Raw genomic sequence first — 26,904 nt, forward strand, 5'->3', positions numbered from 1 at the left:
CATGGAACTTACACTCTAGTGGAGAAGACAAACAAACAAACATGCAATTGATGGTTGGGTGTTTGGGTGACTGGGTGAAAGGATTATGTGTAGAGATGGGTGGATGCTTGCTTGGTTGTTTGGATAAGTAGGTATTTATTTGGGTAGTGGATGGATGAGTAGGTAGATGGGAGGTCAATGGTTGGTTTGAGTGGGTATTTGGATGGAGGGATGGATGGATTGACAGGTGGTTGGAGGAGTGGATGGATAGGTGGTTGGTTAGTTGACTGGATGGGTAGATGAGTGGTTGATCCACTGAATGTGTGGATGAATGGGTGGGGAGATAGATGGGTGGTTGGACATGTGGATGGGTGGTGGGTGGGCGAAGCAGCAGTCCTATTATGTGTGCATTATGGGGTAGTCCTAGTGACTGTGAACCTGGGGGTTGGGTGGAGAAGGGGGTCTTACACTGGGGACCTAGGGCAGCTCTAGGGGCATGGAGGTACTGAAGTTCAGTGCGCATAATGGGGAAGGAGGGAATGAGCTTGTGGTAGGAACGTAGCTGATTGGGAGCAGGGGACTGAAGGCTAAGGATTCGCCATGTGGAGTCCTCAATGACCTATGAATGACCCACGGGGGAACTTCCCTGCCCCCTCCCCGCTCTTCTGGTGCTATTAGCGGTCCTAGCATTGGAAGAAGCAGTGGGGTGATGAAGAGCCATTGAGGGCAGGAGGACAAGAGTGTTGTCATGGTAACAGAGCCTCTCCCTGGACTCTCAGGCCGCGCGGGCCCTTTAAGGGTCACCCGCCTGGCCACTCCCAACATGGCGGCGCGGCTGCTAGCTGCCCCCCCACCGAGGTGGAGCAGGAGGGGGTGGGGGGGAAGGGGTGCCCCGGACCTCCCCATCATGGCGGCGCGGCGGGGCTGTCGCGCTGAGGTCACGGCGGCGCGCCGGGGGGGCGGGGCGGCGGGGGGAGCGATTTAAAGGGACAATGTCCCCCGAGCGGTGGAGGCGGCGGCGGCTGCGGAGGCCGCGGCACCGGCACCGGGAGCGGCGAGGACGGTAGCGGCAGCGACGGCCGCACCAAAGAAGGGCGCTCCGAGCCCCGGCGCCCAGCCGGCGGCACCGCCTCCCCGGTGAGGCCCGGCCCGGCCTGGGGAGCCCGCGGGCGGGGCGGAGCCGGCACGGGGAGGGGGAGGCCCGGGCCGGGCAGGGCCAGGCGGGACCCCCCGGGGCGGGGGGCGGGGGCGGGGCCTGCAGGGGCGGGGCCTGGTCGGGGGCGGGGCCGCACAGGTTGGGGGGAGGAGCGGGGGTCTTGGGGCAGGTGTCCCCCCTACCTTGGCGCGTCCCGCGGGGTCTCCCGCCCCGAGGTGCACGGGCGGAGGGCGCATCTCCCGGACCCTGGCGCCCCGAGGGGTGCGCTGGCGCGGCGCCGCCACCACCCCTGCGACCCCCGGGGGTGTCCAGGAGGGAGCCCTCCTCCCCACGCTGCCAAAGTGCTCCGAAGTTGCGGTCCCGCCCGTTCCCCGCGGGCAGTGCCCACCCGGTGGGCACCCGCAAGTGCTTCCTTGGGGCCTGGGCAGGGACACCCCCCCCACCACAACGGCCAGTCCACTGACGGGCCCCCTGGGAGCCCCCAGGCCCCCGAGGGCAGCGCCTGCAGCCAGGCCTGGAGCCCCGGCCCCGCCCCGGTTGCCTGGGCTCGGCCTCCCACCATCTCCCTGGGGAGGGCGCCTCATTCCTGCCCTTCACTTTCCGCCGTTACCTTGAAGGTATTTATAGGTGGAGAAGACAGCCCCCACCCCCACAGCCTCCCCAGGGTCCTCATTTCTGGACCAGGAGCCCCATCCTTCCCTTTTGCCCTCAGACTAAAGAGATCTTGGGAGGGTGGGATGAAGGAACCCAGGCTGGGTATGCATGAGGGGTAATGTTGGGGTGAAGCGAGGGGGTTAATGCTGGGGTCACTTGAGACTGAGTGTGAGGGTGAAGGGGTTAATGCTGGAGAATCCTAAGGTTGTGTATAGAAAGAGGGTTGGAGTGTGGGAAAAGTGCAGGGGTAACTGATACGGGCAACAGAAGCAAGAAAAGTGCAGGGGTAATGATGGGGGGGGGGGGACTTGAGACAGTGTATAGGATCAGAGTGTAGAAGTGGCCGGGATTGGAGCTGAGGCATGCGCACAGGATATGCACGTGCATGGAAGTGAGGGCACAATTGGGGAAAGTGCAGCAGTGTATGAATGAAGGGAGCCATCTAGAAGTGATAGGATTAATGCTGCAAGAAAACAAGGTGGCTGAGTGTGCATGTTGTAAAATGGGATAAACTGAGGCAGTGCAGGATGCTGAGGTTAGGGACCTTTGGGATACAATGTGTGAGGATAGGGCTTCAGTACCATGTACTTGCTCACCTGTGCTGGGAGGTAAACTGAGGCACTGAGCTGCAAGGGTGAGGACTGGGGCTTCAAGGAAGGAGAAACTGAGGCAAACTGCGTGCCTTTCCTACCTCCCCTAAGCACCTGTCTCTCTGCCCCCAGACCTACAATGCCTCACTGAGCCAGGCGGGCAGCTGAGTGGAGACAAGCAGAGAGCATCTATGGATGGGCCCCTGGCAGGCGGCCTGGCCGCCCCGGATCGTCCTCGAGGCCCCGAGAGACTGCCTGGCCCAGCTCCGAGGGAGGACATCGAAGGTGGGGCTGAGGTTGCTGAGGGGGAAGGTTGCATCTTCCGGTCCACCCATTACCTGCCTGTCACCAAGGAAGGCCCTCGAGACATTCTGGATGGCAGAGGTGGCATTTCTGGTAAGAGGGTGGGCCCTGTGGCCCTGGGGGAGCATCCAGCCAGGTCCCCAAGGCTCAGGGAGGGCCAAGTCACCCAGCCCAGCAGGGGCTGAGTTGGAATTCTGATTCTGCCTGGGTTCAGAGCCTCTGCATTCTGCTTAGTTTCCCATTTTACAGTTGTGAAAACAGAGGTCCTGGGAGCTAATGACCTGACCAAGGCCCCCAGTGGGTGACAAGGAGCTGGGACTTGACTCAGGTCTGCCTGGCTTCCTTCTCTGAGCATACTAATTGGGTCCAGGTGCCCAGCTTAGCACCCCTAGCTCCCCTCCCTGAGCCCACTTGTTCCCCAGGCATACCCCATTCCCATCAGCCTATCCCAGTTCCCTCTTGCTGCACTGTCTTGGTGAGTCCTGCTCCGGAGCCATTGGTCCCAAACAGCTTATGCCCTCTAGTGGTTAGGGAGAGACTGGGTAGTCAGGGATGACAGCCACCCCTTTATGCCTCGGTTTCCCAGCAAAAGGGGATCTCACACTGTCCCCACCTCAAGATTTGTTATTCCTTCATTGAATACTCAGCAACTACTATGTGCCAGGCTCTGTTCTAGGTGCTGGAGATACAGCTGTAAACAAAAGTGGCAAAAGTTTCTGCCCTCAGGGACCTGACATTCTGGTAGGGGAGACAGACAACAAGCAACTACATAAATAACATACGGGCAGGTAGTGACAGGTGCTGTGAAGGTATTAAACAGAGTGCCAGGATCATGCCTGGGAAATCTGGGAAAGCCTCCCTGAGGGGGTAGAATTTGAGTGGAGCATGGAATGAATGGTGGGAAAGGCAAGCCAGGGAGAGGGAACAGCAGGTGCAAAGGCCCTGTGGTGAGGAGGAGCCTGGCATGTTCAAGGCCCAGGCAGGAGCCTGGTGTAGCTGAAGAGTGGTGAGTGCGGTACAGGCTGATGTACTATATGTCTCCCTTCATCTCCTTGGCCTGCTCTAAAGGCCTTGGTTTCCAGGAATCTCCAAGCACTCTGTCAGGGGTTTCCTACACACCAAGCCCTTTATGTGATCATCTCATGTCATTCTCAAAAAAACCCTGTGGGGTAGCCTCGGTTATTATTATCCCATGTTAGAGATGGGGAAACTCAGACCCCATCTGAGGTGTCAAGTAAGTTGCCCAAGGGCCCACAGCTAGGCAGTAACCTGGCTTGACAGCCCTCATCCTTAACCACTACCCTGTGTCAGGGCATCCTTGACCTGCCCCGGTTCACCTTAGCAATGCTCATGACACTCAGATATTTACAGACCACCTCCTAAAGGTCACTGGTGCACAGCGACCAAGCATACACACCATCCCTGCCCACACTGGACCCTGCCATCTGGGGTCAGACAGACAGAGCAGCCACCAGGTGCTAGGACACAGTCACTGAGGTTGCAATGGGGGAAGCCCAGGCTGGGGGACACCCAAGAGTCCTGGATGAGGAACACTGAGTCAGACAAAGTGGGCAGGGGACATCTAGGCAGGGGGCTCCACACATGCAATGGCGTGGAGGTGACTGGTGGCACCTGAAGGGAATGAGGGGGTGAGACCCCTGCTCAGAGAACCTTAGCAATCCCCTCCTCCAAACCATTAGTAACTCAGGCCCAAAGAGAGGCAGGACCGTGTCCCAGGTCATGCGGCTGGCCAGGACAGGCCCAGGACTTTGTGGGAGCCCTGCGGAACAGGCTCTGGGTCCTGGGGCCCTCTCTGAGTCTGGTTCTGAGGAACTGGGCGCTCTGCTGTACCTGGCAGAAGTCCCAGGTCTGGAGAGAAGAAGGTAGGTAGGTGGGTAGGTATGTCCTCACTCCCCCTGGGGAATCAGCCAGGGTCCAGTGCATGTGCCTGGGGAGGAGGGGAATGTGGCTGCTGAGGGGGGCGAGGTCCACCCTTACTGGTGTCCCTGAGCATATGGGGCATGGGGCGAGGGTGGCTTGACTTGGAGTAGGGTCGCGGCCTGGAAGCTGGAGGAGGGCCTGGGCGTCGGACACAGTGTCCCCCCCCCCGCCCCCGCTGCCCTCTCAGCCCATTCCACCCCGCCTTCCCTGAAGCAGGCACCTGCCCTAGGAGTCTTGTGATGCCTATAAATAGGAACAGCCTCTGGGGCTGCTGTTCCATGCAGAAGCCTGGGCCCTCCCTCATGCCCACCTAGTCCTTGGAGCCCCTCAAGAGCACCCCTGGAGTGGCTACCTCCAAACTCCACCTAGACACGGATGAATCCCCTGCCTTCTCTGTCCTCCGTTATGGCTGTTGGCCTGGAGCCCCTACAGCCTCCCTGCAGCCCCTCACCCACAGTTCGGCCTCTCTGGTTGGCCTCCTGGGTGCACCCAAAGCTTGTGCGGCTGAGATGGTCCGCGTGGATTGCTGAAGAGTCTGGTGCATGCCTGGCACTGGAACCAGGGGGCTAGGGGATGAACAACACGTCATTTCTGCCCTCGTGGGGCCCCAGGCTGAGGAGGAAATCAGAGCATGGAGCGAGTGGGCCTGAGGCTCCCGGTCAAGCCTCCAGCTTCCAACCTGGGACATGTCTCAGCCAGCCCTGAACCTCGCCCCGGGCACACCCATCTCCCTTCCTTCCCCCCACCGCCGACTCTCTGGATCGAGCATTTACTCTGTGATCTTCCTTGGCATCTGTCACTGGCCCTTCGAGACTGGGGCCGTAGCTGTTCCCGTTATATTGAGGAGGAAACAGGCTTGGAGCGGGAAAGGCATGCCCTTCAGGTTCCCGCTTGGGCTGGAACTGGATCTGTCTGACTCCAATGTCTAGATTGTTGGCCACTCTGCCAAGCTGCCTGGCTTGGGGTTCCAGCTGCTCATGGACACGCTCCTCATTTTCAGTCTCTCGTTTTCAAACCCCCTCGGGGACCCCAAATGGCAGGAGCCAATGAGGGCCCCTTGGCATGGCCACTGTCAGGGGCTGCATCCAAGGTGCCTTGTCTGACCCATGGGGACTTCTGGACCCCCGCCGGCTGTGGAGGCCTCTGGATGAGCCCCCAGCCCCCAAGTGTCTCGGACACAGGGCCCTGCTTGGTCTGCTTCCTCCAAAGTTGCTGCCACTAAAAATAGGAGCTTCACTGGAGCCGCTCAAACAAAGAGGCCAATACGGCCCCCTGGCTCGTGGAATTCATAGACAACGGCAATCGCAGAATCATCGAATCTGGGACACTCGGAATCTCAGGAGCTTGGGGTCCCAGAATCTCAGAATCAGGACACCCGGACCCTCAGACTTGCACCTCTAGCCTGTGCTGGGGCTTGTTGCCTGTGAAATGGTTGCCCTCTCCTGAGAACTCATGTCTGTGATTCTTGTGTTCTCAAGAGACCCATTTCTTGGGGTCTCACTCCCTTAGCTGGTCCAGGCCTTGATTTCCCAATCCTCCCACCCTCTGCAACACTCCACCCACTCCATCCTCCCACCCCGACACCAGCCCTTTCATCCGAGCACACCCCGACCTGGCCCTGCTCCCCATCAGTCTACCCCAGAGCTTCTCAAATGGAGGCGATTCTGCCCCAAGGGACACTTTGGCAATGTCTGAGGACATTTTTGGTTGTCATGACTGCAGGGCCAAGGGTCAGGGTGGGGGGTGGCTACTGGCATCTGGGGGTGAGGCCAGGGATGCTACTGAACATCCTACAATACACAGGCTGCCCCCCACCACAGAGAATGAGTTGGCCCCAAATGTGAGTAGCACCAAGGTTGAGAAACTGTTCTAGATGATGCAGGTTTCTGAATCCCCATCACCACCCTCACCTTCCAGAGGCCATGTGACAGTCACAACCCTTCTCTCAGACTCAGCAGAAAGACCCCTGGCAGTATCACAACTTGCTGACCCCTACCCTCTACCCTCAACAGCTCTTAATTTTTTGGCCTCTGACAGTCAGCTCTCAATTTCCCGGGCAAATTGGACAGTAGGGGATTTGAAAAAGTACTAACCCCGGCACTAGCCCTCTTTCTGGACCATCCTCAAATTGAAGCTAATCCAGCAATTGCATCTGTTGGGCTCTGGATGGGGCACAAGTTCCCCCAGCGTGTTAACCTTGGCCCACGCAATTGGCCTGTGCCCCGATTGGCATGCTCGCCTGCGGCAGGCGGGTGCAGCAGGCAGAGGAGGCACAGGCCAGGATTCCTGTGGTCGCTCCAGGCATTGGCTCCACAGGCGGATAATGGAGAGTTGGCTCTATCTGTGTGAGGGTTCCTAGGAGGGCATGTGATTCTACAATGTAGGCCTGGAAGGGGTTCTGGGAGGCAGGAGGCAGGGACGGGCCCTCTGCAGCTCAGACTAGAGGGCTCCTCACTCTTCATCTGGCGAGTATTGGTTGAGCACCTGTCGTGTGCCGGGCACTGAGGTGCTGCAGTGAATGAGGCCCTGGGGTGGGGGGTGGGGCAGCTTATGTGCTAGCGGGACACAGGCAATTTCAGAGAATGCTAAGAAAAAAAAAAAACAGTAATGAGAGAAAAAATCGTAGGGGCTCAGTTTAGCAGGTGGCCAGGGAAGTGTTCTCTAGGCAGAGGGAATAGCTGGTGCAAAGGCCCTGAGGTCAGAAAGAGTTAGGTGGGTTTGAGGCTTCACGAGGAGTCTGGGCAGAGTGAGTGAGGGGTAAGGAGGAGAGGGAGGTGAGGCTGGAAAGACCTGCAGAGGTCCGACCTCATGGGGCCTTGTAGGTGGTGGTTGGAAATCTGGCTTTTATTGTAGGTATGATGAGAAGCCAGGTGAGATTTTACCAGGGTGTGACTTAAAAAAAAATCACCCTGGCTGCCAGATGGGGGCAAAGGGAGAAGGGTTGAAGGCAGCAAGCCCTGGTGGTCCCCTAGGAAAGTGAAGGGGACTCCTCCAAAGAAACCCCTTTCAAGGCTCAGGAGTGCAGAGGCCAAAGGCCTCTCAGGGGAGAGGAGTGGGGAGCCGGTTGGGCCTTTCCGAGGTGCCCGGCAGGGCTCCCAGAGCTGGGGTGCTGTGAAGGGCCCCAGCCAGGGGGACCCCAGCCCCTCAGGGTCTCCCCTCTCTGTTGCAGACGGGCAGCCCCATCCTGGCCTCAGCGAAGCCCTCCCCCGTGCCACCTCCGCCACCCATCGGATCAGCAGCTGGTGAGTGCCACGCTGGCCCTGACCTCAGGGAGGGCAGGGGGGCAAGCAGGACATGCCTAGGCCTGAGAGAAGCCCCCAAGAGTGAGAAGGGGATAGGAGGGAATCTGGAGGCCAGGCAGGAGGAGGTGGCTCCCTGCAGGCAAGCCCCTGGGCATTTGTAGGGGGTGGAGGGAGGATTGGGATTAACACAGACAGTCAACTCTCATTATCCCTGCCAAGAGCAGGGCCAGTGCGCCAGGAGCCTGGAGGTTGGACCCTTGGAGTCCTGTCTCTGGCAGGTGATCCTTAGAATAATGTTTGGCCTCTCTGAGTCTCAGTTTCCTCATCGGTAAATGGAGTCCCTAAGATACATCTCACAACCTCGCCTCGAGGACCCAAGGGACGTTGGGTAGGAGCAGGAATTGACAGCAATGCTGATGGCAGCAGCCTTTTATTAAATGGCTTGGTGGGTGCTAATATGTAATAACATCCATATTGGGATTAATAATAGCTCTCAGTTATTTAGCGCTTGCTGTGTACTAGGCTCTCAGCGCAGGTTTACCCCACTTAGTCTTTGCCATAACCCTGGGGGTAATGGTCCCATTAACATTGCATGTCACTGATGGGGCTTAGAGAGGTAACCCTGTGATTTCCGCTCAGCCTCTCAGTGGAACCCATTTCCGCATCTGTTCCGTGGGTGTGATCTATAGCCCCTCGTGGAGGCAAGATCTTGAAAATGAGGGGGATTGATCAGGAACAGTCATAATAAGAACCCACAGTGGTCATGGGCTTACTGGGAATCAGGCAGCAGGCCAAGTGAAGCGTTTCCCAGCTTTGAGTTGTGTCATCCTCACCCTCCACTTCATGGGGTCAAGGTCCCCATTTGAATAAGCACCTGCAGTGTGTTAAGTTTTCTTTGATTACGGGTATGAGAAAGCTCCCTTAGTCATTGCATAAGGGCACAGAAGCTCCTGGTTCTTGGGACTCGTCCCCATTTTTAGGATTGGAAAACTGAGGCTCAGTGAGGTTGCCTTGCCCCCCCTCTCCTCCAAAGGAGGTCAGGGTCACTGGGGCCACAGGCTGAGCAAGGACTTTGCACCTCTCCTGACTCTGCCCTTCTAGGAGGGGAGATGCAGGGAGGAAGGTAAATTTGCTTGAGTTGTTTATACTGCAGAGTTTCACCAAATTTGCTGGAAAGATGAGGCGAAATAAACTAGATCACCCCAACTTGGGGAGGACCAAGACAAAAAAGCAGCCTGAAGCATAGGTCGGAGCCTTGGACCCTCCCAGGGGACGGATGAGAGTTGACTGTGCCACCAGACTTGGGGACACTACTTGTGATCCCCGCTGTGGTCTCTGCACACTCCCCCCCCACCCCATGCAGCGGGGCTGGGCTACATACACAGGTGTTCCCTGGGAGCTAAATCTAGTGTTTGACCCAACGGCTCTGGAAGGTTCCACATGTACTCCCTCTACCTCCCGACCCACACCCCAACACTCCCAAGCCCCTCTGAGGCAGCCCTCAGGCTGGGTCTCTCGAGCCTGTCTCAGACTGCCTGGGACCCCCTCCCCTGCCCAAGGAAGGGAAACTGAGGCCCACAGCTAACCTGTCCCCATTGGCACTTCCTTGCAGCTGCTGGGATGGAGGCAGCCTGGACTTCCAGCCGGGCTCCCCAGCACCCCATCCCCTGGGCCACTTCCCTGGCCCCCCCGATGGCCGGGGGCCCTGGGAGCACCCCATGGTTCAGGAGGCCGGGGAGGGCATCCCATCTGAGCGGAGGTTCGAGGACTCGGTCATTATAAGAACCGTGAAGCCCCACACTGAGCTCGAGGGCTCTAGAAGGTTCTTGTACCATCAGGGTGAATCGAAGCTCTTGGAGAAGGTCCCCCGGGGCCGCCCCAGGTTCGACTGGCTCCAAGACCCAGAAGAGCAGGCCCCACTCCAGGATGCACCGCTGCACCTGGACCTGCCGCCCCAGCTGCCACCCTTCACCTCCTTCCGGACAGTGCTCGTGCCGGTAGAAGATACCACTAAGACGTTGGATGTGCCAGTGGTGGGCACCGGAGAACACCTGGCAGACCTGGAGGGCCTGGCCCAGCCGTCCGAGTGGAGCCTGCCCAGGTCGGCCTCAGAGGTGGCCACACAGACCTGGACGGTGAACTCAGAGGCATCTGTGGAGCGGCTGCAGCCACTGCTACCCCCCATCCGGACAAGGCCCTATCTGTGTGAACTGCTGGAGGAAGTGGCCGAGGGGGTGGCCAGCCCAGACGAGGATGAGGACGAGGAGCCAGCTGTGTTCCCGTGCATCGAGTGCAGCATCTACTTCAAGCAGAAGGAGCACCTCCTGGAGCATATGAGCCAGCACCGCCGAGCCCCGGGCCAAGAGCCCCCGGCCGAGTTGGCCCCCCTGGCCTGTGGCGAGTGTGGCTGGGCCTTCGCTGACCCTGGCGCCCTTGAGCAGCACCAGCAGCTGCACCAGGCCTCCCGGGAGAAGATTATCGAGGAGATCCAGAAGCTGAAGCAGGTCCCAGGCGACGAGGGCCGGGAGGCACGGCTGCAGTGCCCCAAGTGTGTCTTTGGCACCAATTCCTCCAAGGCCTTTGTGCAGCATGCCAAGCTGCACATGCATGAGCCACAAGGCCAGGCTGCAAAGGAGCCCTTCGGGGGCGGCAGCAGGGCTGGCAGCCCAAGCCCCGATGCCGCCTCCCTCACCTATCAACCCTACGGAGATTCCTTGGGCCTCAGTGCCTGTGTTTTCTGTGGCTTCCCCGCGCCCAGCGAGAGCCTGCTCAGGGAGCACGTGAGGCTTGTGCATGCGCACTGGGAGGAGGATGGTGAGGCTTCTGAGGAGGACCCTGCCAGCCGGCCCGGCACCAGCCAGGATGCTTATGCCCGATTCTCTGATGCCGCTGACTACTTTGGCAAAGCTGAGCCGCTCTTGGCCCCCATGTGGCAGGGGAACCCTGCTGGATACGACCCCAGCCTGTCCTTTGGCCCTGGCTGCCAGCAGCTGGGCATGAGGGATTTCCCACTGTTAAAGCCACTCCCACATGGCTCGAGCCAGAGGCCCCAGGGAAGGCCAGCCTTTCCCTCGTCACTAGCATCTGCCCCCTACTCCTTACAGGCCAGTAGAAGCAAGAGTGCTGTCCACCCACAGGGGCTCTCAGCCCAACTGGGGGACCAGAGGCACCCTTGGAGCGAAGAGGAGGAGGAGGAGGACATACTGCTGGCCTCGGAAATGGACTTTTCCCCCGAAAATGGAGTCTTTGCACCATCAGCCACCCCCGGCCTCATCCCACAGTCAGCCCTGGAGCTCAAGCAGACATTCCGAGAAGCCCTGCAGACAGCTGAAGCCTCACGGGCACAGCAGCAGCAACTCTGTGGGATGGTGCCGGTTGTTCTGGTGGCGAAGCTCGGGCCGCAAGTCATGGCTGCGGCAGCCAGGGCCCCCCCGAGGCTGCAGCCTGAGGAGCTGGGGCTGGGGGGTGGCCACCCCCTGGACTTCCTGCTCCTGGACACACCACTGGGTGGCCCTCTGGGGTTGGACACGCTCCTGGATGGGGACCCAGCAGAGGCACTGAAGCATGAGGAGCGGAAATGCCCCTACTGCCCAGATCGCTTCCACAATGGCATCGGCTTGGCCAACCACGTTCGGGGCCACCTGAACCGCGTGGGCGTCAGCTACAACGTGCGGCATTTCATCTCCGCCGAGGAGGTGAAGGCCATCGAGCGCAGGTTCTCCTTCCAGAAGAAGAAGAAAAAAGGTAGGGCGGCTTCACTCCGGCACCCACCTCCCTCCAACACCTGGGAGATGCACAGCTGGGCAGCTGAGTTCTGAACCAACCAACCCTCACTCTAAATCCTCCCGTAGTGCCAAGCAGGGTGAAGTCAGGGCCTCCCCTCTCAGAAGACCTGGGAGCTGAGGCAAAGGTCACCACATTGGAGGAGGTGCGGGGACACCCCAATGCCCTGGCCCTTCCAACAGCTGGAAGAAGGAGTATGGGCAGGGAAGTCAGCCCCAGGCACAGAATTTCATTGATTCCTTCATTCAGCAAATATCTATTGAGTTAGGTCCCCTCTGTTCTGGGCACTTGGGAACACAACAGTGAGCGGAACAGCAGTCCCTGCCCTCCTGGAGTGCACAGCCCAGTAACAGGAGTGGTGGGACCCTGGCTGACTTTAGAACCCCTTGGGCTGCCTGTGAGGTATGCAGATTCCCAGGCACCAAGGTTCTGATTCCGGGGGTCTGTCTCCAACACCAGTGCCCTGGGTGGTTCTGATGCTGGCAGACATGGAGCCTACATGGGGAGGTGCTGGTATGGTGTTTGAGAGTGTGTGTGTATGGGCACTGGAGGGAAGGGGCAGGGGACAGACAGCCACAAAACCAGGCAGTTACAATGTTAAGTGACCAGGGCTGTGATGGGGGAGGCTCGGGGAACCAGGAGTCTGGGGAAGCCAAGAGAAGCTCCCGGACTCTGCCTGGGGGATCCAAGCAGACTCCCAGAGGAAGGTGTCCCATCCATTTATCCATCTCTTCATTCAGCAAAGATTTAATTTATAACACTGGGGTGTATAGATATGAGCTCTAGACGAAAGAGGGTATTAATCAAATACCCAAACTCACCCAAATGATTGCAAATCCACCCTGGAGAAGTATTTCTGAAGGTGGGGTCCCTGATGCTTTGAGCTATGTAAGGGGAGAAAATGGAAGGTCAAGAAGAGAAGACTTCTTGGAGTGAGCTATACAGGCAGGAGCATGAACAGCAAAGGACAAGGGAGGCATCCAGGGTGAGGAACAGCACTAAATGTGTGATCCGCTGAAGATGAGCAGCCCCGGGAACCGGGAAAGCTGGGGCTGTCCCCCCCGCTCCCCCAGCCAGGCAGTCCATGTCCTCTCTCTCTCTGCAGTGGCTAACTTCGACCCGGGCACCTTCAGCCTGATGCGCTGTGACTTCTGCGGGGCCGGCTTTGACACTCGTGCTGGCCTCTCCAGCCACGCCCGGGCCCACCTGCGTGACTTTGGTATCACCAACTGGGAGCTCACTGTCTCACCCATCAACATCCTGCAAGAGCTGCTGGCCACCTCAGCTGCTGAGCGGCCCCCCAGCCCCCTGTGTCGTGAACCTGGGGTACCGCCTAGTGGCTTCCTGACCTCCCGCCGGCCCCGCTTACCTCTTGCAGTGCCCTTCCCACCCACCTGGGCTGAGGACCCTGGGCCAGCCTACGGAGATGGTAAGGGGAGAAGGGGCAGGCAGGGCCGGAGCCCTGACCCTTCCCAGGGGCCCGGAGGGATGGAGGAGTGGAAGGGGGCAGCCACTCTGCTTTCCTGGAAGTGTTTCAAGTCACTTTACAAAGTAGGTCGACAACTGTCCTGCCACTTAGGGGTCATTGCTGTTTTACTCAGGGGCTGGGCCAGGGCTCCTTCTAGATCCAGTTCCTGCCTGCCCTGCCTGACAGTGATTTTAACATAGGCTTATTGAGCTCTTTACTAGGAGCCAGATACTGTCCTAAGCACTTTACAAATATGGACTCATTTACATCCTCACAACAATCCTTTAAAGGCAGGTGTTATTATGCCCATTTTACAGATTCGGAAACTGAGGCACAGAGAGTTTAATTAACATGCCTGAGGTCATACAGCTGAAAGCATGTGGAGCTGGGATTTGAAAGCCCAGGAAGCGTAGGCTCCAGAATCCTTGCTGTTAATGATATCTTTTATCTAGCGCGGCACTGTCTGGTGGAACTTTCTGAGATGATGGAAATGTTCTCTACACAATGGTACTGTCCTACAGGGTCACCAGTGGCCACATATGGCTGTTGAGCACTTGAAATGCAGCTAGTACAAGGTTAGTGGTGATCCAATTGGACGGTGCGGATCAGGAGTCTACATTCTAGATTTTCAGTGGTGCCTACTGTGTCCAGCAGCATTGATAACCTCTCCCGTAAATGAGTGCTTGCTGTGTATCAGGGTTTCATCTCACACCTGAAAACAATTCCGTGGAGCTGAGGATTGTTGTGTTCCTGTTTTATGGATGAGGAAACTGTGGGTCTTCTGCTTTGCCACAGCCACAAAGCAGCAGAGCTAGACTTCTGCACACCATGTTCGGTGGTCTCTCCAGTGTAGGATGGCTTGGGAAATCCAGAAGTAATATTTTGGTGAAGGAGCCTGGGGCTGGACACCGTGGAGGCAGTGGAAAGGTGAAGGACCCAGCCTTACAAAGCCTGACTTTGTGGGAGACTTTACTGAACCTCAAAGCAGAAAACTCAGCAGTGAAGAGACGGTGGGCTCTGAGGAATGGAGAAGGTGCCTGAACAAGGGAATTGTCCAGGGGCTGCCTGGGGCTGAGGTTTTCTTCTCTGTTTCTCCTACCTGGAGTTTCCAGGGTCCTACCTAGTTCTGTACTCTGGGCTTTGCTGGACCCATCCACAAGCCTCCTTACCAGTGAAGGGCACTTGAGGGTCTGCAAAGAGAAGAGGGGGGCTATCAAAGCCCCCTCTCCTCCTTGGAGAAGGAGGAGATTTGATAGTGTATAGTGGACAGAGAGAGGATAGTTGTTGGTTGAGGTCACACTTCGGGGAGAGGCAGAGTGGGGATGTGACCTCAGGCTTCTTGCCTTTGTGAAGGCTATCCCCTAGGCATTCAGCTCACATACCTGGCTAGGTTTGTGGTGTTTCAGTGGTGGCTAGGAGGTGCAGCTTGCTCTGAAGATGGATGGGGAGCACAGGAAGCAGTTTGTAGTCTCCAGCACTGCCCCCTTCTTTCTCTGTCACTCCAGCAGAGGCCTGAATGTCAAGCTTATGCCCTTTACCCGGCACCTGGGCCAGGCACCCCGAGAAGGGCAGCCTGCATCCAGCAGCCAGGTTCAGCTCTGGCTAAGCTGTTTCCACCAGAAGACCAATGTACCAGCTCCCAGTTAGTGCTGAGGGAACTGGCCAAGTCATTGGGACATAGGAGTCAGCCTGGTACTGCACTGGCCCTGTACGTGGGGGGAAGCTATGATCAGTCTTTCAGTGAACACGTTGGGGGTGAGGGCGTTAAGGAGTGGTTGAGAAGATCCCGGAAACCTTGCCTGAGGAAAGATGTCTAGGATTAGGGCTCGGTCTGGGCACCGACCCTGCAAAGTGGCTATCCTTAGAAGCCTCTCCCACGCCTCCCTAAGCTGGCGGTAGGGAGCCGTTGCCAGGTTGGGGGCGGGGCAACGGTCAGATGCTGGCTCCACCCAGCTGTCAAATAACAGCTGGGGGCAATCCGTTTAGTTTTGGGGAGGGAGAAGCGGGTTGTGCTTGAAATGTGGTGCCGTTCTTGTGGGGAGTTCCGCAGGATTGCCGGACAGCGCCGTCGGGGGACAGTTGGATACCAGGATGGTGTTGGGGGATCCTCCTAGTTGGGGATCAGGTGTCTTCCAGGATTCCCGACCCGGAGGGGAGACTTCCAAGGAAGGGAATGGAACAGGGTCCCGGGGCAGGTCCTAGCTCCGCCCGTCGGGCTCTAGGAGCCTGGATGCTGTTAAGGCGGATGCGTGTGGCCGGAGGATTCCTATAGTAGTCTTAGGGATGTCCGGGGTGGGGAAAGAGTGTCCAGGTCCGCCGAGACCTGGGCTGGGGCAGCAGTTGGCAGCCGCTCGTAGCACTGCATGCGTGTGTCCGCAAGCTCCCCACCAGCCTGGCGGGGACAAGGGTTTCGTTCGCTGTGCTCGGCGCTCGGCCGGCCGCCCTGGGCGCGCCCCTAGGGACGGGGCGGAGCGGAGCGGACTCCGCGGCGGCGGCGCTCGGCGCTCGGCTGCTCCCGCCTGGGGCGGCCGCTCCGCGTGCGCCGGAGCCAAGATGGCCGCCTCCACCGCCCAGTGCCGAGTGACAAAAGCGGAGAGCAAGGCGGCGGCGGGGCCGCGCGCGGGGGGTGCCCGGGAGCGCGCGCCCGCGGGGGCGCCCCCGCTGGGCCCCCAGAGCCCGGGCCCCGCGGCTCTCCCCGCGCCGCCGCCGCCGCCCCCACCCCTGCCGCCGCCGCTGCCGCCGCGGGACGGGCCCAAGGCCGAGCCGGAGCCGGGGCCCGGGCCCGCGCCCGCGCCCGCGCCGGGTAAGAGCCCGCGCCGGGGAGGGTGCGGGGAGGGCAGAGTTGGCGCCCCGCTCGCCCCCTGCCGCCGCCGCCGCCGCCGCCCCGACGCCCGCCATCCAGTCTCCGGGACTTCCCCTCCCCCCAGGCCCTCCAGTCGCGGGGACCCTGGGCCTCCCGTCGCGGCTCGCAGGGTCCCGGGCTTCAGAAACACTCTCTGCCGCCACTTCGCGGAATCCTCACCGCATCTGACAGATGCCCCCTGAACCCCTTGGAGCCTCTGGATCGTCTCTTACCACAGTCCCTGTTCCTCCCGCGCGGAAACCCACTCCAAGTCACTTCAGCCTTGACAAGGTCCCTGCCCCATCTGACAGACGCGCCCACTCCACCCGGAGGCTTTGACAAAGTCCTCGGCGTCCCGGGCCCCGGTGCATCCCCCGACCCCCTACGTCTCCTTGCTTCTGTAGGAGTCAAACTGAGTCAGGGACCTGCTTGCCCTCCTATTAATAACACTGAGCGTCTCCAGGGTTCCATCTGACACACAGTTCCTTCATTCTCAGAGCTCTCTCCATGCTCTGAATGCTAAACCCGGGGCTCAACAGGCTTCTCAAGCCCCTTTTTCTGAAAAATTAGACCATGAAAACTCACCTTTGACTGTCTGTCCTCTTATACGCCTCACCCGGAGAAGCTTCCTGGCCTGATGGATGCCTCAGAGACTTCTATAAAGTTCTGTAATTCCTATTCTCTCTGTCCCCAGTAAGGTTCCCTGCTGGTCCAGGCTCCTAGTTCTTACCTTACCCCACCTAGGGCTTAGCTTGTGATAAGACCACCCCAGGATCCCCAGTTGTCTCTGCAACCCCAGCCCCAGCTGTCTTGTCTGGTGGAGATTCCCCACAAGTTCCATGGAGCCTCCTTCCTGTCCTGAGCTCCCTGCCTCTGCATTGCCTCTCTGGCCTCTGACCCTGGCCTTGTCTTAACTGAATTCCCCTTCTGACTGCCACCTACCCGCCCCCAAGACTGATAGATGCTTCCCTCCACAGAGAGGAGCCCAGAGAGATCTCTCTGCCCAGAGAGATATTTTCTCTGAGATCTGCTAAGGTGGGAGTCTTGGCTCAGACTAGCACTGCGTCCCCTGACCTGTCCGTGTTCTGGTAGGTGGAAGCCGTTCCTAGTCTCTGCTGTCGGTTGGCAGCCTCGACATCCCTGCGTCATATTGGTGCTCGGGGTTATGGACGGAGCCTCAGCTTTCATGGGGTGAGCTGCATTCCAAAGTGAGAGCAGGCACCAAAGATGAGGAAGAAGGCTCCCACCACCACCTCCAATGTACCCCTGGCCCTCAGTCCTTACAGGGGTAGACAGCCCACACCTTGCCTGGGCTGAGCCTGTCTTCCCAACCTCACAGGCCTGGGTTCTGAGGAAAACGCAATGGTGGCCATGGACTTGGGCTCCCCCCTGCTCCCCAAGAAGAGCCTGCCAGTCCCTGGGCCCCTGGAGCAGGTGGCCAATCGGCTGAGCAGCAAAGTGGCTGCAGAGGTTCCTCATGGCAGTAAGCAGGAGCTGCCGGACCTCAAGGGTGAGTGGCGCAGGTGGCAAGGGTGCCGGCCAGGCTGGTCACACTCACAGGGAGCTCTTGGGCCTGGGAGTTAATGTGGGGCCCCAGGTTGGCCACAGCTTTCTCTCTGGCATCTCATGGCACCAAGGAGCCACCCAGCTATCTTCTCTCTTGAGCTTTTGCTGTCACAGGCATGCATGGCCTTGAGCCCTGGTCAAGGGAGGGGCATCCAGAGAAGCAGTGGGCATGTTCATCAAGAGCTCACACCCAGACCCAGTTCATTTGCAGACTTTGATTGCTGATAGCTATGTGATCTTCTGCATGAAACTGCCTTGTTTGTCCATTGATTCTCAGGTCATTATTGAGTAATGACAGGCACTGTGCTGGACCCTAGGGATGTGAGAGATGCAAAACAGACCTGGCCCTTGTCCTTGGGAGTCACTGAAGTTGGGGAGCAGGGAGGCAGAGAAGCAGATAGGCAGGGATAAGGGCTCTGCAGAAGAGGGTACAGGCAGGGCACCACAGAGACCATGGCTGAGGCCTCCAACCTAGCGTTTGGGGCATGAATTAAGCTGCAGATGGTGGCTAGGCCTTAGCTTTTGTCTGGCAGGTCAGCATCTGTGTGAAAACCTGCTGCCAGGACACTCTGGTATGTTAGAGATCCGAAAGGCATTCCACTGGCTGGACCACAGAAGCGCTCTGCTCCTGCTGTGTGCCTTTGGGCACAACTCTTCCCCTCTCTGAGACTCAGTTTCCTTATTTGCAAACTGAACAGGCTAATTCCTGCCTCATTAGGGTCATTTTAAGGGTGGGAGGTGTTGACAGAAGCAACACACTTACAAGAGCCTGGGTGAGTGGGGCCCCAGGGGAGGAGAAGTGGGAGAACGGAGACTGTGCAGCCTCACAGCTAGCTCTCCTGGCCTCCGTCTCACCTTCCAGCCCAGAGCCTGACCACCTGCGAGGTCTGTGGTGCCTGCTTTGAGACACGCAAGGGCCTGTCCAGCCACGCGCGCTCCCACCTGCGGCAGCTTGGGGTGGCTGAGTCGGAGAGCAGCGGTGCCCCCATCGACCTCCTCTACGAGCTCGTGAAGCAGAAGGGCCTGCCCGACACACCCCTTGGGCTGCCCCCGGGCCTGACTAAGAAGTCCAGCTCGCCGAAGGAAATGGTTGCTGGAGCCCCACGACCCGGCCTGCTCGCCCTGGCCAAGCCCCTCGATGCCCCTGCTGTCAACAAGGCCATCAAGTCACCTCCCGGCTTCTCGGCCAAGGGCCTGGCCCACCCGCCCAGCTCCCCACTCCTCAAGAAGGCATCACTGGCCCTGGCGGGCTCCCCTACCCCCAAGAATCCTGAGGACAAGAGCCCCCAGCTGTCCCTGAGCCCCCGGCCGGCCTCCCCAAAGGCACAGTGGCCCCAGTCTGAGGACGAGGGGCCCCTGAACCTCAGTGAGTGCGGGTCCTGGGAGCCGAGGGAGGTCCTGGCGCTGGGAGGGGCAGGGCCTCAGGTTGGGCTGCAGGGCTCAGGGTGGGGGCAATGGGGACTGCAGCGCCTGTGTCCTGAGTCGACTGGGCCAGAGTGTGTTAATCAAGGTGCTGCGTCTCCTGTTGGGCCAGCCATGTTGCATATTATCTGTCTCCATTTCACTTCGATTTTCTAACCCCTGGAAGCCTGGCTGTGGCTACTGAGCCTGCCAGGGTCATCCTCACCACGTAGGGGCAGCTTTTGGCTTTTCTGGGCCTGAGGGTTGGGGCAGTGAAGGTAACCAGGGCTCCCGTGGGGCACCTTGGGTCCTGCAGGTAGACAAGTGGTCCACCTGACAGGAGGTCCCATGGTTGGCCCTGTCTTCACATCCTCCTGCTCCTGGTGTCCTTTGCAGAGGTACCTCTGTGCCCAGGGATGGAGCTGTACCTCCTGGGCTGCCTGTGGGCATGGCAAAGAAACTCCCAGGCGTGGTGAGCAGATTTAACAAGGGCATCCCTTAGGAAGTTAGGCCTTTCCACACATTTGTGGTCATTAGAGTCTGGGGGTGAGCCTAGGGTCTGGCACCCTGCCCAGAAGGGCACCCCATTTGCACCTCACATTCCAATGAAGCTGTTTCCACTGTCTGCTGTGCTTCCAGGAGCAGCGTTCTGAGCAGGTGTGCCCTTGGCTGTATGATGCTCGGCAGCTGGTGGGCCCCTGCTTTGCACCCCCCCCCCACCCTGCACAGCTTCATAGCTGAGGTCCCTGGGAAGAAGGCCTGGAAGCATCAGATTGTGCCATTGGAATTTGGCCACTGCCTCTGTACTCCACATCCTTACGCTCTCTACACTCACCTTGATGCCAAAGGGCTAGGCAGAGAACAGGACTTTCTGCTTCCCAAAACCTCTTAAATCTGTGGCACAAGTCTTGGACCTCCAGCAGCCTGGGCAGCCGAGAATCACACCAGGCCCTCCCGCCTCAGTCCCCCAGGGCCGGCCAAGGTGGCGGCCGTGAACCCCCCTGTGTTTTGTCTCCGCAGCTTTAGATAGTGACGGGGGCAGAGAGCTGGACTGCCAGCTGTGCGGTGCCTGGTTTGAGACCCGCAAGGGCCTGTCCAGCCACGCCCGCGCCCACCTGCGCCACCTGGGCGTCAGCGACCCGGACGCCAAGGGATCCCCCATAGACGTGCTCCACGGGCTCATCAGGAGGGACGGCGTCCAGATCCGCCTCCCACCCGGGCGTGGCACCCTGGCCCTGCTGGGGCGGCCTCCTCCCGCCTCTGCGGCCCTCTCCTTGCTCCCCCCCCCACCGCCGGCCACGAAGGCCAAGCTGAAGGCCGAGGGTATGGCCAGCCCCTGGGGGAAGCAGGACCTCTCAGCCGCCGCAGCCGCTGGCATTTTCTGGGCCTCTGATGTGGAGCCGTCTCCTCTCAACCTCTGTAGGTTCTCGCTTCAGCCGCCCCCTCCTCCCTGCGGGCCCTGGAGCCCCTCCCAGGGGGGGGGTCACAGCCCCATCCCTACTCCCTCCCTGCTGGGGCAGGGAGTGGACAGGGGCCCTTAGCAGTGGACCGGTTCTGCCCAGAGATCTTGTCGGCAGTCAGCTGCTAGGCCTTCTCTCTTGGCCTTTGACCTCCATGACTGAGACTTTCCCTGAGAATGAAAGCCAAGGGTGGGGTGCTGCCTTTTGGTGTAGAAGGTGCCCATGGTTGCCCCTGGTCTGGATGGCAGGGCTACCACTTCCTGCCCCCATCCTCGTTAGGACCCGCAGAGCCGTCGAGTCTTGGTTCTGTCCTTTTCCGCCAGGACCAAGGGCCCATGCGCTCTCTAGAGCCTCCCTGTGCTCCTGCCGGGTGTCTGGCCCCCCCACCCTTCTCCTCAGTCCCCTCAGTTGCACTTGCCCTCCACCACCACCCCAGCCCCTGGACGTGCTGCTGTCCACGCCCAGCCGACCAGGAGACCCACAGGTGACTGTGCTAACAGTGCCCACGGTGCTAACTGCCCCTTTCTCCTGCTGCAGCTTCAGGCCCAGAGCCGGCACGTGACATCCGCTGCGAGTTCTGTGGCGAGTTCTTCGAGAACCGAAAGGGCCTGTCGAGCCATGCACGCTCGCACCTGCGGCAGATGGGCGTGACCGAGTGGTACGTCAACGGCTCACCCATCGACACGCTGCGGGAGATCCTCAAGAGACGGACCCAGTCCCGGCCTGGCGGACACCCCAACCCGTCAGGGCCTAGCCCAAAAGCCCTGGCCAAGGTGGTGGGCAGCGGAGGTCCTGGCAGCTCACTGGAAGCCCGCAGCCCCGCGGACCTTCATCTCTCACCCCTGGCCAAGAAGTTGCCGCCGCCACCAGGCAGCCCCCTGGGCCACTCACCGACTGCCTCTCCTCCTCCCACGGCCCGGAAGATGTTCCCAGGCCTCTCCTCACCCTCCCTGCCCAAGAAGCTGAAGCCTGAACAAATGCGGGTGGAGATCAAGCGGGAGATGCTGCCGGGGGCCCTTCATGGGGAGCCGCACCCATCCGAGGGTCCCTGGGTGGCACCTCGGGAAGACATGACCCCCTTGAACCTGTGTAAGTGTGACCCTGGGGCAGGACAGGGAGAACAGGTAGAGGGGTCTTCCCCCACACTTCCCTTGGGGATACCCAGAACACCCAGGGTTGCAATGGAAGGGAAGTACACAGGTCCAAAGGACAAGGGGCTAGCTGTGTGTTCCTGCTACGCAGACCCCCAACTGAGCTGCTTCTTGATTATTCTTCATTCCTATGAGGGCGGCAGAATTGTGTTATTAGGCAATGGCAAAAAGATTTTATATCTGTACCATCTTTAATTGATTGGTAGTGGCTACCATCCAGATTCCTAGGGAGAACGACCGCAGGGATCAATTGGTGATGTCTCATGGGCAAGAGTATGAGTATTGGAAATGGATGTCTTTCTGATATTCCTGGTCACTAAGTACTTGACATTTGGAGTTCAAGTTAAGGTCTCAGCTGCTCCAGAGTCTAGCAGTACATGACCTTGGGCAGTTGCCTCTTTTGGAAGATGGAGATCAGCATGGTCCCAACTCTGTAACACGGTTTTCTGAAGTGGTGTAAAGCACTTAGCTTTAATGCTTAAAGCTCTGTGTATGCAGTAGCTCTAACATCCCTATCATAACAAGCAAGTACACTTCCCTCTCGAACTGTCACTTAGCTGCTGTGTGCCGAGCAGGTGAGGATGGCCCAGGCCTCTGCCTTAGTGCTCACATGCATTTCATGTCTGCTTTATACCACATGCTTTGAATTGCTCCTGCTTTAGGGTCCCCCCACCCCAGTAACACAGGGAGGTGGTTTCCATCTCCATTTTGCAGAGGAGGAAACAGACTCAGGGGAAGTGGCTTGTCCAGCATCATACAGGGGGTCAACAGCCAAGCTTGCCTCTGAGCCCAGGATCCAGGGAGTGCTTGTTCCTCGATACTTCACAATGTCATAGGGAGTCATCATGAAGCCAGCTAGAATTTGAGGTTACAGAACAAGCAGAAGGGCTGGATGATGTACACAAGGGCCTCTGGAGGCAGATGAAGGAGCGGGTCATTCAGGTCTGGGGCTGCATGGATGGGACAGCAGGGCACTTAACACTGACCTTGAGCTTGGAGGCTTCCTGCCAACAGCCACCGCCTCCTTCTCCTCCCCCTGCCCCGACCCCCTGCAGCGTCCCGGGCAGAGCCAGTACGTGACATCCGCTGTGAGTTCTGTGGCGAGTTCTTCGAGAACCGAAAGGGCCTGTCGAGCCATGCACGCTCGCACCTGCGGCAGATGGGTGTGACCGAGTGGTCTGTCAACGGCTCACCCATCGACACGCTGCGGGAGATCCTCAAGAAGAAATCTAAACCATGCCTCATCAAGAAGGAGCCGCCGGCCGGAGACCTGGCCCCTGCCTTGGCTGAGGATGGGCCCCTCACAGTGGCCCCTGGGCCCATGCAAGCCCCTTTGCCGCTGGCGCCAATGGCTGGCCGGCCAGGCAAACCAGGAGCTGGGCCAGCCCAGGTTCCCCGCGAGCTCAGCCTGGCACCCATCACTGGTGCCAAGCCTTCAGCCACCAGCTACCTGAGCTCAGTGGCAGCCAAGCGGCCCCTGCAGGAGGACCGCCTCCTCCCAGCAGAGGTCAAGGCCAAGACCTACATCCAGACTGAACTGCCCTTCAAGGCAAAGACCCTCCATGAGAAGACCTCCCACTCCTGTAAGCAGTGGGTGGCAGGGTCCTGGGAGGGCATCTGCCAGGGCCTGTAGGGCTGGGCAATGCCGTGCACACACTTATCCCCAGTGGGGGTCAAGGCCCCAGTGGGAGGCGGGACTGGCTCCTGACCTGGGCAGCGCCTTCTGGGTACCCTTGCTCCCTTCGGGCTGGGGCTCAGCAGCACCCCCTCTGCCTGCAGCCACTGAGGCCTGCTGCGAGCTGTGTGGCCTTTACTTCGAAAACCGCAAGGCCCTGGCCAGTCATGCACGGGCGCACCTGCGGCAGTTCGGCGTGACCGAGTGGTGTGTGAACGGCTCACCCATCGAGACACTGAGTGAGTGGATCAAGCACCGGCCCCAGAAGGTGGGCGCCTACCGCAGCTACATCCAGGGTGGCCGTCCCTTCACCAAGAAGTTTCGCAGTGCCGGCCATGGCCGCGATGGCGACAAGCGGCCGCCCCTGGGGCTGGCACCCGGGGGCCTGGCCGTGGTGGGCCGCAGTGCCGGGTGTGAGCCAGGGCTCGAGGCTGGCCGGGCAGCTGACAGTGGTGAGCGGCCTCTGGCAGCCAGCCCGCCAGGCACTATGAAGGCTGAGGAGCACCAGCGGCAGAACATCAACAGTGAGTGCTGGTGGAGGAGGGTCATGTGCTGCCACCTACTGGGATTCCCCTGGCTGCCCCCTGGGTTCTCTGCTGTGCATCTGCCCTTAAGTCAGTTTCCCAGTTTGCCCTCCCGTTCAGTCATCCATCCTTCATCCCACCTGTCCCGAGGTCCAGGAGGTGTCCAGTCATCAGTTGTCCTGACTTAAAATTCCCCACAGCATTTGCCCCTTGCTCGCTGAAGGCAGGAACTTCCTCAGGGGACTTGCCCTCTGGCTCATCTCCCGTCCCTCTCCCCACCTTTCCCCACCTCAGAATTTGAGCGCCGACAAGCCCGCCCTCCAGACTCCTCTGCGGCCCGGGGTGGTGAGGAGGCCAATGACCTGCACCAGAAGCTGGAGGAGGTGCGGCAGCCTCCGCCCCGGGTCCGGCCAGTCCCCTCCCTGGTGCCCCGGCCCCCTCAGACATCACTCGTCAAGTTCGTTGGCAACATCTACACCCTCAAGTGCAGGTATGCAGCCCGCGGGGGAGGGAGGGAGACTACCCGCCCGGGGCTTGGCCGTCCAGAGCCTCTGAACAGGACTTGGGCTGGTGGAGGCAGGAGATGTAGCCTCAAGGACTGCCCTGGAGTGTGGCTGGACCCAGGTTAAGGGCTTCTCACAGACAGCAGCACCACAGAGCATCAGGCTGAGACCTTGAGCTTTATAGCAAACAAGACCTGAGTTCAGTTGCCAGCTCTGACCCCCGCTTAGTGACCGTGAGCAAGGATTTCCTGCTCCATGCCTCAATATTCCCACCTATAAAACGGGGTTGATAACAGACCTACCTGATAGATTTGTTATGAGGATTAAAAGAGTTGAGTATTTATAAAGCACTCCAACTGTGCCTGGCACATGGTGAGCACTTGGCAAGTATTTTCCGGATTAAGAAAAAAATAGGTCTTAGTTCATTCTTACCAAAGTCCATGTGTACATCAGAGGCCAGGAAACTGAGAGTCTGAGATGTGATGTGCCTGCCTCAGGCCACACAGGCCAAGTCAGAAGTAGGATTGGAACCTAAGTCTCGGAGCCATGAGCTTGGGTTCTGGGCCCCTATGCTGTGAGGCCTCCCTTGGGGCCGAGAGGATGAGGAGCCGGTGAGTTGGGTGGGTAGGAGTTAGTGCCCAACCCCCTTTCCCTGGCTCCCATCCTTCTCTCCTGGGGCCTGGTGGGGTAGGATCTGCTTCTCTGTGTCCTCTCCCATCTCAGAGCACATGCTTCAGTCAGCTGGCAGAGGTGCTTGGGAAGCTGGATGGCCCATACCCAGTCCCTGAGCCAGCAGGCTGCCCTGAGCATAGAGATGGGAATCTCCAGGGGACCCTACCATGACTCCATGATGGGTAGAGGTAGCCGTACATGGGAGAACATCTAGCTTCTGGGTCCCCCTTCCCTCAAATCCTGGGCTTACTTTGTTCACTCTGAGTAGCAGTAGGTGTGCCTGATGCTCAGGGTGTGGCCAGGGCTATGCTTCCACCTCTCCTCACTGCAGTGGCCACTTCTCCCTCTCTCTGTTCCCCCTCTACAGGTTCTGTGAGGTGGAATTCCAGGGGCCCCTCTCCATCCAGGAGGAGTGGGTGCGGCACTTACAGCGGCACATCCTGGAGATGAATTTCTCCAAAGCGGACCCTCCGCCCGAGGAGCCCCAGGCCCCACAGGCACAGACAGCGGCAGCAGAGGCGCCCTAACACAAAAGCATTCCAGATCCCCTCTTGTGCCACCTCTATCTCCTCTTCCTCCTCAGTCTCCTCCTCCCTCTCCTCCCTCGTTCTTTTCCGTTTCCAAAGGAGCAAGCCAAAACCTCAAACCGGCACCTTTCAGGAGCCGGGCACACTACATCCGGGGCACTGGAAGCCAGCTAGCCACGCTTCCCCCAGCCTGAGGACTCTGGGGCCACACACAGGGCATCTTCCTTCAGCCCACACCCACCTGCCCACCCAGTTCAGCAGGGGCAGCGGCCAGGTCTCTGGTGGCAGCCAATCTGTTCACAAGGGAGGAAGGCCAGCATTCTCCCACATCTAACAGCCAGGCGGGCTATGTTTGCCATCCGTGGCCACTTGCAAAGACCCCTAGGACCCCTGTCCTGGTTCCCTCTTGCCCCTATGAATATCCTCTCACACACGCACGCACGCACGCACTCAACGTACTTCGTGAGACCCGGGAATCTGCCCCAGCCCTCCAGTTCCCGAGTCGAACGACGACCACATCATGCCACGGTGCTTGCTCAGGGGAAGCCACACTCCCTCTGTGGCCCGCTGCTGGGGCCTGGGAGCCCCCCCACTGAGCCCACAATGCCACGGAAATCCTTGTTGGCCACCCCCCCCAAGAGGGGCCTTCCCAGCTGGGAAGAGCTCAGAGCTGACAGCTGCCTCCTGCCATGCCAAGGCCCCCCAGAGCCTTGGGGGCTCCAGGGCCTGGGAGGGGGTGGGGGTGGGACTCTCCTTCCCCACCCTCACCCCCCTCCCTCTTTTCACTGTTGCTTTCTATGTATAGCTCCCTAGACCTTTCCACTTTTTTAAAACTGCATTTTGTGTAGAGAATAAGGAACGTGGATCTTTTTATTTTGCAATCCTGGGCCAGCTAGAAACCGGGAGCTGATTGACCTTTTAACTTTTTTCAGTGGCCACATTTTGGTTATCGATGTACCTAGAAGTATGTAAATTAGATTAAATTTCTCTTCTGGAAACACCCCAGGGCAGGCAGCCAGCGTGTGTTTTTCTGTCGAGTGGACAGGCTGGCATTGTCTGTCTGGCAGCCAGGGCTGGGATCGAGCCACCTCCGCCAAAAGCCCCTGGAAGCCCTTAGTTTTCCTGTTGGCCGCCAAGCCCACCAGACCTCTCTGGGGATGAGCCCAAGTTCCCAGCTGTTGGCCCTCGATGGCATGGCTGGTGGGAGTGCTCTGGCCAGCTGGTGAAGCGGCTCCTGTGAGCTGAGGAGAGGAACCAGGACTCTGGGCAGCTGGTCTGGGAAGGGAGCCAGGATTGAGAAGTGATTGAGGCCTGAAGGGCTCTCCGAGGGCAGGAGCTGTCCAGTGAGGGTGTGGGGGACTCACTGGGGGAGGGTGAAGTGCACAGCTGCTGAGACTGGCCTGCCTTCAAGACATGTGACTTGTCTGGAGACACATGCACCCTGAACCTGACTAACATGAGGGGAAA

At 59.3% G+C, this 26,904-nt stretch overlaps 1 protein-coding gene across 7 annotated transcripts; it reads left to right on the plus strand.

The window, feature by feature from the left end:
* Positions 1 to 986: 986 nt before the first annotated feature.
* WIZ (WIZ zinc finger) lies at positions 987 to 26,442 on the plus strand. Of its 7 annotated transcripts, none has more exons than XM_068536579.1 (12): positions 987 to 1,116; positions 2,512 to 2,775; positions 7,793 to 7,865; positions 9,478 to 11,609; positions 12,754 to 13,077; positions 18,387 to 18,890; positions 19,946 to 20,344; positions 20,923 to 21,474; positions 22,592 to 23,119; positions 23,316 to 23,735; positions 24,030 to 24,225; positions 25,278 to 26,442. In XM_068536579.1, the coding sequence occupies exons 2-12, from the start codon at positions 2,571 to 2,573 to the stop codon at positions 25,435 to 25,437; spliced, it is 5,493 nt and encodes a 1,830-aa protein (XP_068392680.1). In that variant the 5' UTR covers positions 987 to 1,116; positions 2,512 to 2,570; the 3' UTR covers positions 25,438 to 26,442. The 7 variants fall into 7 exon arrangements, with proteins under 7 accessions (XP_068392680.1, XP_068392686.1, XP_068392681.1 ...); XM_068536585.1 differs by lacking the exon at positions 987 to 1,116 and adding an exon at positions 17,298 to 17,468; XM_068536580.1 differs by lacking the exons at positions 987 to 1,116; positions 19,946 to 20,344.
* Positions 26,443 to 26,904: the final 462 nt, after the last annotated feature.

This window comes from Eschrichtius robustus, chromosome 2 (genome assembly GCF_028021215.1).
Source record: "Eschrichtius robustus isolate mEscRob2 chromosome 2, mEscRob2.pri, whole genome shotgun sequence".
NCBI classification, from domain to species: Eukaryota; Metazoa; Chordata; class Mammalia; order Artiodactyla; family Eschrichtiidae; genus Eschrichtius; species Eschrichtius robustus.

Coding starts and splice junctions, on each gene's coding strand:
- WIZ (XM_068536585.1), top strand. CDS start 2,571: ATGGATGGGCCCCTGGCAGGCGGCCTGGCCGCCCCGGATCGTCCTCGA. Junction 11,610..12,753: donor CCAGAAGAAGAAGAAAAAAG/GTAGGGCGGCTT, acceptor CTCTCTCTGCAG/TGGCTAACTTCGACCCGGGC. Junction 20,345..20,922: donor GCCGTCTCCTCTCAACCTCT/GTAGGTTCTCGC, acceptor CTCCTGCTGCAG/CTTCAGGCCCAGAGCCGGCA.